The 11,124-nt window shown below is 37.1% G+C and overlaps 1 protein-coding gene across 5 annotated transcripts in view; it reads right to left on the reverse strand.

The window, feature by feature from the left end:
* WDSUB1 (WD repeat, sterile alpha motif and U-box domain containing 1) overlaps positions 1 to 10,355 on the reverse strand; it is a 51,661-nt gene extending 41,306 nt beyond the window's left edge. Inside the window, exons 1-5 of one of the 5 annotated variants that reach the window (XM_045479944.1) lie at positions 10,244 to 10,355; positions 7,707 to 8,128; positions 5,639 to 5,823; positions 3,369 to 3,461; positions 806 to 899 (exon numbers count right to left, since the gene is read on the reverse strand). In XM_045479944.1, coding sequence (XP_045335900.1) covers positions 806 to 899; positions 3,369 to 3,461; positions 5,639 to 5,823; positions 7,707 to 8,104 — 770 coding nt within the window. In that variant the 5' untranslated portion in view covers positions 8,105 to 8,128; positions 10,244 to 10,355. Of the gene's footprint in view, positions 1 to 805; positions 900 to 3,368; positions 3,462 to 5,638; positions 5,824 to 7,706; positions 8,129 to 9,736; positions 9,848 to 10,243 lie in introns of those variants that run through there. The other 4 variants (XM_045479945.1, XM_045479942.1, XM_045479943.1 and 1 more) reach the window with 4 other exon arrangements.
* Between the last annotated feature and the right edge of the window lie 769 nt (positions 10,356 to 11,124).

Raw genomic sequence — 11,124 nt, forward strand, 5'->3', positions numbered from 1 at the left:
AAAGCAGGCTGAGAATCAGATCCACACACACATGGTCAGTGGTTTCTCACAAGGTAGCAGAACAACATGGAGAAAAGATGGTATTTTCGATGCATAGTACTTGGACAACTGGCTATCCACATGGAAAGAATATTGGATTCCTATTGTACATGATGCCCACATATCAAATTTGAGAAAAGAAAAATAATGAAGGTTTTAGAAGATAATATGGGAAAATACCTTTATGACTCAGAACATAAAAAACTAAGTACACTAAAATTATAAACTGTGAACAGGTAAATCCACAGAAGGGAAAAGATATTTGTAACATATATAACCAATAAGTGGCTCATATACTGAAATACAGAGAGCATGCATATATATATATATAAATATATATATATATAAATATATATATATATATAATTATATATTCATATTATATATATATGTGTAATATATATATATATAATATAAACAATGAAAATCAACAAACCACAGCTGTATGCATTAATATGAATGCCATAAACATCACGTTGACTAAGGAAAGCCAGACACAAAACAATACACATTGCATGATTTGTTTTAAATCAGTTTAAAAGAAAAAAGCAATATTGTATATGACCTGAGGTGCTGTCACCCTACAGGTGTACCTGGAAGAGGAGGACTTTCAGAGCAGAACCAGTGATGTTCTATTTCTTGACCTGAGTAGTGGTTACACAGGTCTCTATAACTTTATTGAGCTATTCTCTTATGTTTTATGTACTTTTATGTATGTCCTATTTCATATGAAAATGGTGTAAGGAAATTAAACTAAAAAGCTTACCCCGAGACTAGCATCTGCCCATTATGAGAAAAAGCACAAGCCAGAACAGGAGCACAGTGCCCACTCAGTGTACTTTTATATTTTAATTCAAAACCTGCAAATAACAAGGTGAGAAAAATTAGCAAGCTGACTGTGCTTAGAATTTATCTTTAAGTCAAAACTATTTCACTTATTCATTTTAATAAAAAAATTAAAAATAATTAAATAATAATGAATTAAATAAATATTAAATAATAAAGAAACTTAATAAATCTTTAAGTGCCTAAACAATACAAAAATGAAAAAAACTCCCCCTGCAACTCAGGTACTGGAATGCAGTGTGATTAAGTGATTTCAGAAGTTCAGTAATGGATAAAGTAAATGGTGCACTCCGCAAAGGTGCAGAGGATTGTAATGATCAAATGCTTTAAAAATTTTTAATGTTAAACTCTACAAAATACATAAAAATATGAAATTTTAAACTAATATAAAAATTTAAAATACAGTATAAGACAGTCTTGGCATCTAATTTTAAAAAATATAAAAAATATACATATTGGGGTTCCTGGCTGGCTCAGTCAGTGGAGAATGTAACTCTTGATCTTGGGGTCATGAGTTTGAGCCCCATGCTGGGCATGGAGCCTACTTATAAAGTATATATATGTTAAAAAAAAAAAATACATACACACATACATATGTACATATACACACACACAATTGCCCAAATGCCTAAAAAGGAATAAAATTGCTCAAACGCCTAAACAAAGATCAGTTTTCAAAATACGATATTAAAAAAATATTTTCTCATTGGTAATTTATCCATCTTATAATTCTAATATATAATACTCCTACAAAGTATGGGAACACTAAAATCCTTTTCATACCTTCTATAATTACTGAAAAGAAATAGCACAACTATTTTAAAGGTAAACCCAGGGAATTCAATACATTTTAGTGACAAGCTATAAAAATTATTAGGAAGTTGACCTGAGGAGATAAGGAAATAAGTGAAATCTATTAATTTTCTCAGACCCAATGAAAACTTTTTTGAAGTGTTAATGGCTCTTATGATAACAAGCATTTAATTAAACAAAAAGTCATTAGAGCAGGTAAAAGTTTCAACAAGTAGGAAAAAATATTTGCAGTTTGTAATTTAACTGAAGCTTATTAGGTAACAAATAATCAAATAAGAATATTTTTAGGCATCTGAAGCAAGATGGCCAAATGACCATATAATTTCAGAGTCCTCATTGAAATGATAGTGGAAGAATTAATAAAGATATAAAATCACATCAAAGAAGAGAATAGAAAGAGAGTTATCAACAATCCAAAATTCAAACCAATTTTGGAAAGTCAGAAAGCAAATTAACTAATGAGGAGGAAAAAGTAACAGCCCAGAGTGCAAAAGGAGGGGCTATGTCCAAGAATACCCCAAAAGACTTAGGACTGTCAAAAGCTAATGAAAAGGAAAGTCAGAATGACACAGACATCGACCTGAAAACAAAAAAGTTAGTGAAAAGCCTGTTTATGAAACAGTGTCTACCTTTAACTCCTCCCTGGTCCCACCCATAGCATACTGAACGAAAGCCTGATACTGCTTTCTGAGCAAAATATTTCTAGGGAAAATAACAGCTTTCTGGGGAGCTCCCTGGCAGCTCCAGAGCAATTCCCTAAGTCCCTAAATCCTCCTCAGTAAGGGCCAACAACCCACCCCTTTAATCGATAGGGAAGCCAGCAAAAACAAACCACTGTGTGCATAGACCCTCTAAATACCTTATTTTTGCCTAGTTATTAAATGTAAATGGAAAACAAGGATCACCAGACATTTGAAGAAGGTAACCATATGAAAGAGAAAGATCAGAGTAAACAAACAAAAGGCCCAAGAGCAAACAAAGATAATCAGGAAACCGAAGGGAACAACAAAACAAAAAGCCTCTAATTAATACCCTGAGAGTTTTAAGATGATCTTGCATTCATAAAATAAAAACAGTAAGAGAAAGGAACAGAAAATAATATGAGCTAATAGAAATTGAAAATATGATGGAATAAAAAATTCCATAGGGAATGAAATTAGGAGGTCCAACATTCTATTGATGAGAGTTATTAAAAGAGAGGACATGGGGAAGAAATTATTAAAGAAATAACTTAAAGGAACACTTTTTCAAAACTGAATAATGTAAGTTTCTTGACTGAAGGGTCACCTGAAGGAATAGTGCAATACAGGGAGGAACGACCTCCCACACACTATCAAATAACAATCCCTACAGTGAATACATTTAAAATATAGTGGTATAACAATATTTACAGAAACGGTGAAAACCACCAAGAATTGCAAACAGATAAAGTGAAAAGCGGTTACCTCTGGTCAGCAGAAATGGGTGTGGTGATGGTGTTGAGGTCATAATCAGTGATGAGCATCCAATTTTTAAATCATGTATATGTAATTTCTCTGATTAAAATTTATTAAAGCATATTTTTATAATCACATCTAGATATCCAGAATTCCTTAAGTAAAAAGAATCATTCATATAGAAATTCTATCTTGACTACAAATAATTTTAGAGAACTACTAATTAATACATACCTAAGATATGGGTAAAAGAAACAACCCAAATTTTGATCTGGCAATCCTGACCACATGATGCCAATCGAAAATACTGAAGACCTTGCTCTCCATCTAAAAACGTAAAATTTGTTAAAAATAAATACACAAGAATTGATAAAACATTTAAACCAAAAAATTTTCAACTTCCTATATCGAGATGTTAATTCTATTCATTTAAACCATATTCACAAGAGATATTAACTTTAACCAACATTTCACTCTATGGTATAAGAATTTATTTTCAACAAGGTACTTCAGAAGATTAGGACTCTAACCCCTGAAGTTGCTTCAACAAGATACCTTTTTTTATTTACCTTCCATTAAGGTAACTCAAGGCTCCATGCGCCAATATTGAGCCACTAAGCCTAGAGAATTTTCCAGCCCAATTTTAGACTCTATGAGGCTAGCACTGATGGGAAAAATTAGGAAGAAAAGTTATGAGTGTTAAATGTTTAATTATTTCCAACTTTTTTTTTTAAAGAACATACCCATTTCTTTTTTTTTAATTTTTTTTTTTAACATTTATTCATTTTTGAGAGATGGAGGGAGACAGAGTGTGAGCAGGGGAGGGACAGAATCCAAAGCAGGCTCCAGGCTCTGAGCGGTCAGCACAGAACCCGACGCGGGGCTCGAACTCACGAACCCTGAGATCATGACCGGAGCTGAAGTCGGATACCTAACTGACTGAGCCACCCAGGCACCCCAAGAACATACCCATTTCTTAAAAGCTTAGTCTATAATTCACATGAAATAATAATGAGATTTTTCCCTGCATTTGATTTAATCAAGACAAATGCTGGAATTATATGAATCCAAAATAACATTAACTCGGTCTATTTTATTTGGTGGAAATTATACAAATTAGGGAAAGTAATCAGTAAATTTGGTGTCATAAAAAAAATCCATTAGTTTTTAATGTTTAGTGAGATAATTTCAGTGTATAATTACATACACACTAGATAAGCTCCTAAATACCTGTTGGTAATGTAAATATTGAAATCAACTCAATTTTACATAAGTTCCACCCAACATCATCACACATGTAGCTTCATCAAAGGAAGTTTGGGCACGGATATGTATTAAGATACAACTAAATGGGTAAGCACAGGGGAGGTTCATCTGAAGTGATTTTTACCTGAAATCTAAAGGATATCTAAGAGTAACCAGGTGAAGGGTTCACATGTAAAACACTTGGAAAAATCTTACAAACATTCAAGGAATGAAAGGAGACCAGTGTGGCAAGAGAATGCATGAGGCCAAGTGTGCTTTAAGAGGCAGGGAAACAGAGTGTGTCAGGCTTTATGTTTTGGATTTGGCATTTTCTCTTACCTTAAACTTATTTTAACCATTCACTGATAGGTTTGAAATGGGGAAGTGCCAAAATGATCCTGCCCACCTTCTGGCCCTGGGCTGTGCAATAAAGGTAGTCACTAGCCACATGTGGCTCCTGAATGCCTAAAATGTGGCTAGTATAAATTGAAATGTGACATAATACACACACCAGATTTCAAAAACCTAGCACCAAAAAGTAGTAAAATATCTTGTTGTTACTATCGATTACTGAAATATTTAATATATATTGAGTACAATTAAAATATATCATTAAAATTAATGTCACCTACTACTAAAAAATTTTAAATTTACAAACGTAGCTCCCATTATACTGCTAATAGGACAGCACTGGTGGTGTAACAAGACTGGAAGCAACAAAGGCAGAACTCCCATCCTAACACAGGGGATGAAACAGAAGAAGAAAGCTTCCCAACTCACCGCTATCTATTTAAAACCAAGAGTCTATCTATATTCAGGAGTCTGTACTTCTTCTAAAAGCTAATTGTGTTGTCAAACATGTCATAAATTTAGCTTTTGCTTCAAAGATTAAATTAGTAAACTTTTGAAAATTTAGCTTCTGTTTCCAATTTTTTTTTAACTTCACATTTCTCTTTGAATATTAACATACTGTATTTTAAAATACGGTCAAGTCCTCTAAATTACCATATCCAAGGAATCCAGATGTACTGTACAAAGCTGAGTCATCCCCAACATATATTCAAGAACCTGATTTTCCCCTATCATGTTCTTTGTGATTTCATTTTGATCAAGAGAAAGGAGAATGATTTCCTTAAAAGGAATGAATTAAAGGGGCTTCTCATTTTACTAAAGGTGAAATGAAAATGAATAAAGAACCAGAAGTCATATACAAATTACAAATAGGAACCACTAGTGCTTAAAAGAGTAAAATAACTAACCAGAAACTGGCTGTGAAGAAAAATCACAGCAGGTAATTCCAAGATCATGTGCTTTTTCACTATGCAAACACCTCATTTTATCATCCCACACTGTTAAATCTCCACACGAGGAGCCAGTGACAAAGAGGTTTCCATCAGGAGAAAATGCACAGGCCACCAAGGAGCCATCCTTAACACTACCACACCTGAAATAAAAGCAAAAAAATAAATAAATAAAAAGAAGAAGAAGGGGGAGGTTTTCATTTCAGAGTATCTTTTACCTTATATTACAATTTCTAACAACAGCTTGATATAGTAAAAACAGGAAAAATGGCTATCTGAGAACTAGAAAGGGCAGATGTCTATATAAATAAAAAATCATACACTTAAAAAAAAGAGGATCTAAATGTTATCTTAACTAACGTATTCAAGCCTAAGCTATACAGATCTAAACCAAAGTCCATGTATCTTCGTATTTTTCCAAATGGCAGGTCTGTATGAACAGGTTAAAATCTACAAAACTTAAAAAAGGCTCTGACAACCACTACTATCAACCATGGCCACATATTTCTTAAAAACCTATTCTTATTGAAAAACATGTTATTAGGGTCAAAAGTACTTTCAACTTTAGTATTAAAAGAAGCAACAGTGAAATCTTTTATTTTCAAGTATGAATTCTTTATGAAAAGAAAATTATCTTGGGAAGAAAAAGAAGCACTGTGCTGACAATATTAATTATTTTCTCAATTAGGAAAAAAAACTGGTAAAAGCCCAACAAGTAGTGCAGTGTCCCATCCAGCACTTAAATCTGCAGTGTATCATTTTACAACATACATTAGGGTCGTAATGCCAGAGGGCCAGAAGTCATCATCTGATAAGTGAAAAGGAAAATTCCTTAGTTGACCTCTATATTTCACGCATGTAAAAAAGATGTCTGTATGGAAACCAATTTGACAATAACTTTCATATATTGAAAAAATAAATAAATAAAAAATAAAAAAAGATGTCATTCCTCCTGCGCATTCTCTTTAAACTATTCATTAACACTGTTTAAAACACATGACCTTATTCAATCAAAAGACCTAAATCTAATGAGCAACAGTTGTTTACCAGCTGGCATGTGCTCTGAATGATGCTGGGGGGCAGGGAGGAGAAAGTATACTGGGCTATTTTACTTGATAATATTGAAAAGTTTATGGGTGGATCAGTCGGGTAAACGTCTGTGTGACTTGGTTTTGGCTCTGCGCTGACAGCATGGAGTCTGCTTGGCATTCTGTCTGTTTGTCTCTCTCTCTGCTCCTCCCCAGCTAGTGCATGCAAGCTCTCTCCCTCACTCTCTCAAAACAAATATTTTTTAAAAAAGAAAAAAATACTCAAAGGGTAAACTTTTTGTTGTATGTATTTAACCACAATGTACATAAAAATACATAGCTTTCATGTTGGCAAGTTGCAACGGAACATTACCAGTGTAACATAATTGATGTATTTTTATCTAAAAGGAGTTTTCAGTTGTTTTTCGTTTGCTTGTTTTTTTAAATGTAACACAACACTGCACTAATCACAAGGTTCTTTTATCTGGGGTTGGGGTTGATCATTCACCCAGCAAGAATCCTAGTCAGGAAAATAGCTGTGTCTCTTTAGGTGAGACTTACCTACCATTAGTCTATTATTGAGAACACCTGGGTCATGAGTGACAAAAATAAAGCCTAAAATTACTGAACCTTATTCAAAAGACCATTTTCTTCGTCTAGCTCTTAAAGTCAAAATCCATAAAAGTCTAACAGATTAATCCTTATTTTACAAGAGAAAGATTGGAAATATAAAACTCTCAGAGCCAAGCAGATCTACTATAAGAACCACTTAAACATCTGTTTTTATGTCCTTCAGAAATCAAGTCAAAATGTTATTCCTTGTGGTGTCTGAAAATTATCTGCTTCTTCAAGTCATCAAAATATTCTGCCTTCTATTTTTATTTTTTTGGTAGACTTGTTAATAGGATTTAAATATTCATACCTATACAACTTGTACGACTGAGCGTTGTAATATTTTAATTTAAATATTAAAGCAGAAAGGATTTAAACGTTCATACCTATATAACTTGTATGACTGAGCATTCCACAAAACAACCGTTCCATCAGCTGCGCCTGACACCAAACAAGTGGAGTCTGGGGAAAACTGGCAAACCCTCACGGGGCTACCACTGGGCTGTTCCATCACTGCCAAAGGCTCTCCATTTTGAGTATTCCATAGGACAGTGGTACCATCTGTTGAACAGGAAGCCAAAATATGTCCTGAAGGGGAGAAACAGCAGCAGTGGACAGCATAGGTGTGAAGCTTCAATGGTGAGTGGGGCAGTTCAGTAAAGTCACTGAGGGAGTACAGGCGAATTGTTTTGTCCAAAGAGCAAGTGGCCAAGAGGGAAGAGGAGAATGCACAGCAGTTGACATCGTCACCATGATCAGCTAATGTGTGGATTAGTTTCACCATGTTTCTTATTTGAAGTAAAATGTCCTGCAATTTTTAAATAAAGATTACTTCATCGTCGGAATCAAATAAATACAACTCAAGTCCACATAAAAGAGTCAAAATCAATTCAACAGTTTTCTCAGAGATGGCTCCTACATTCATATTTTTACAGGACAAACTATTATACTTGAGATAAAAATAATTGGGAGAGAAAATGCCAATAAGACTATAAACTCTAATGATGATCACAGTCACAACCGGCACACCAATAAAGTTCCATAACTCTTGAAAAAGAACCTTGTTGTGTAACTTCAAACTGATTTGATACTGAACATCCAAAACCTTGAGTATGTATTTCACCTCTGAAGCCTTTCCCTTAACTAATTACTTCTCAAAGATGCCTCATTCCAGACTGGCTACTCTCAACTCAAAAAGATTTTCCATTCTTAAGAAACTGTTTCGGCTGCTCCTTGCAGAGGATGGAGGCAAGGCTAAAGCTCTACCTTTAAGATGCATTAACTGCACGGTTCACTCATAAAAACTAACAAACGGTTTCATTCAAAATTTCACTGGCAGTGTTGAAAGCTCTCGTGGTCCACCATCTTGCTTAATAAAGAATAAAATGATATCGAACACTTGAGGTGAAGAAACAATTTAATAAGTGAAGGAAACCAAGAGAAGGAAACCAAAGAGAAAGAGTGGCAATAAGGACTTGGCCAGACTGCGCTTAAGAACAAATTTACAAATTTAGAATGAAATCCAAGCCCTTTGTCACTGCTTACAAAATGTTACATGATCTGGCTCTTGCCTGCTTCTCGGATCTCAAGTCCTGCCACTCCTCCTTTCCCTCATTTCCTTCCAGCCTCCCTGATCAAATGGATTTGGTCCTAGCTCTCCATAAAGTTGTTTTTCCATGTTGAAATTCTCTTCCCTTTGCTTTTGGGATCTTATTTCTCAATGTAAATTCCAAGGGAGTAGAGATCTTGTCCATCTTGCTCGTTTCTAAATCCATAGCACACAAAACAGTGTCAGGCACCTAACATGCTCAAATAAATACTTATTGCATATTTTTTCCCAAATCCACTTGAGTTTTACCTTTAAGTATCATATATGAACACAATATAAAGTTATTAGAAATTTTAAAATAAATCTACCAATAGTAAAAAAAAAAAAAAATCCAGCAGGGGAAAAAATAATGCAAAATGAAACAATAATCGGCGCTGAAATACTCTTAGATTGTAATTCATGATCCCTTGTTAAAATGTTACTTTTTAGTAACATTGTAGAATTCTTTACAAACATATGGAGCATAGCTTTACCAATATTTATCATAGCCCAAACTTCAGCATTTTTCCAAACATAAACTTCAATAAAGTCTTTAAAAAAAAACAAAAACAAAAACAAAAAAAAGCAAACCACATTATGTCCTGATAGATTGTCACCTGTACTAGCGCACTGAAAACAAGCAAGATCATGCGGTGATTTCTGGGAGAACTCCCAAATCCCAACTGTGCAGGTACACATAGGTAATCTTGCAAATAAACTTTGGCTTCCACACCCTTGTGGCACTCAGCTCCCTTTGCAGTTCCAGACCAAATAGCGACATTACCACTTGAAAGAACAGCCAGTTTGGAAGAGCTCTCTCAAGCCTACCGCTTCCTGCCTCCGGGTGTGGGCGTCTCCACTCAGGTCTCAGCTGTCACTCCAGAGGTTCCATCCCCGGGCCGGCCGGTGAACTCGCCAGTGACAACACACGCATCCCTATCTAATCCAAAGCAAACCGGGGATATGCCCCAAATCTCCCCAAATAAAGCCCGCGATTTACTCCCCCTGCACGTAGGGACCAAGAGTGTGCCCTAATCTGAGAGCCTGCCAGGCTTTAGCGGACTGAGCCACCCAGGAAGGAGGGCTGCCGGCTGGCCGGCGGGGAGTCAGGCCTTCCGGGGCGCAAGGCGGCTTTTGACTCGGCCCAGCTGCGGCTTCCACGCAACGCCCGCAGTCCCCGCCCGGCTCCCGGCCCGGGTCGCAAGGCCGCGCCCTGCTCCGGTCCAGGTGCTGGCTGGCCCCTGTCGCGCGCTAGGAACCAGATTCCGAGGACCAGAGGTTCAGACACCCCGAGTAGGGAGGCTTCGCCGGCTGACCCCAGCCATGCTCCCCCACCTGCCTCTGTCGCTGCTAAACCTGTCCACGGATGCGGCCACTTCCACCTGGAAGACCCAGGGCCTGCGGAATCCGCCCTCAGGTGCCCTCGGAGCGGCGCGGACCACGTGACACGCAGGTGAGGCGGGCGGGGCTGGCAAACGCGGAAATCCAAAGAGGATGGAAACGGGCCCCGCCTCCCGGGCCCGCCCCTCGCCGCGGCGCATGCGTGCATTCCCTCCCTTCGCTGCGGAAGTCCCTTACTTCTGGCGCCAGTTCCAGATGAGTTCAGTTTGGGGAAGATCCTTTATTTACAGGGTTTTTTTTTTTTTTTTTTTTTTTTTTTTCTCCCAGTTGAGGAAACTGAAGTCCCAAGGCCTAACGAGCGCCTGAAATATGGTTTTAAAGGTGGGATTGTATCAACTGTCTGGTTATTGCAGTTCAGGGTTTTTGAAGCTTCTTCCTTTCTCATTTCTCGTGTGTATTGTCTGTTCTCCTCTGACCTCCGTGTTCTCTTTTCTGTTTAGGCTAGCTCGGCTTTCAGCGGTCCATGACTTGGTGTTTTCTGTCATCGTCTTCGTGCTCAGGTTTCCTACATCTCTTCAGGGCAGCCTGCGGTTCCTGCGATTCCTGCTGTTCCTGCTGTTCACTGGACAGGCCCCTGTGGATATCCTGGTATCACCTTGAAGCCGATGTTCATTTCCTCCGACCTTTTTGAGTGTGTCTCCTGGGCTTACGAATGAACCGTGGTTTCGCGTGTAATTGACTACAAAGTCGGCCTGCCAATCACTTTTGAGATTAAAAGGTTGTGCAGAAAAACGTTCCTAAGCATGCTAACCCTTGTTAACCAAGTGCAAGTACAGGATAAGTACGTGACATTATAGGGCTCCCAGATGCAAAAT

The sequence above is a fragment of the Leopardus geoffroyi genome, chromosome C1 (assembly GCF_018350155.1).
Source record: "Leopardus geoffroyi isolate Oge1 chromosome C1, O.geoffroyi_Oge1_pat1.0, whole genome shotgun sequence".
Lineage (NCBI taxonomy): Eukaryota > Metazoa > Chordata > Mammalia > Carnivora > Felidae > Leopardus > Leopardus geoffroyi.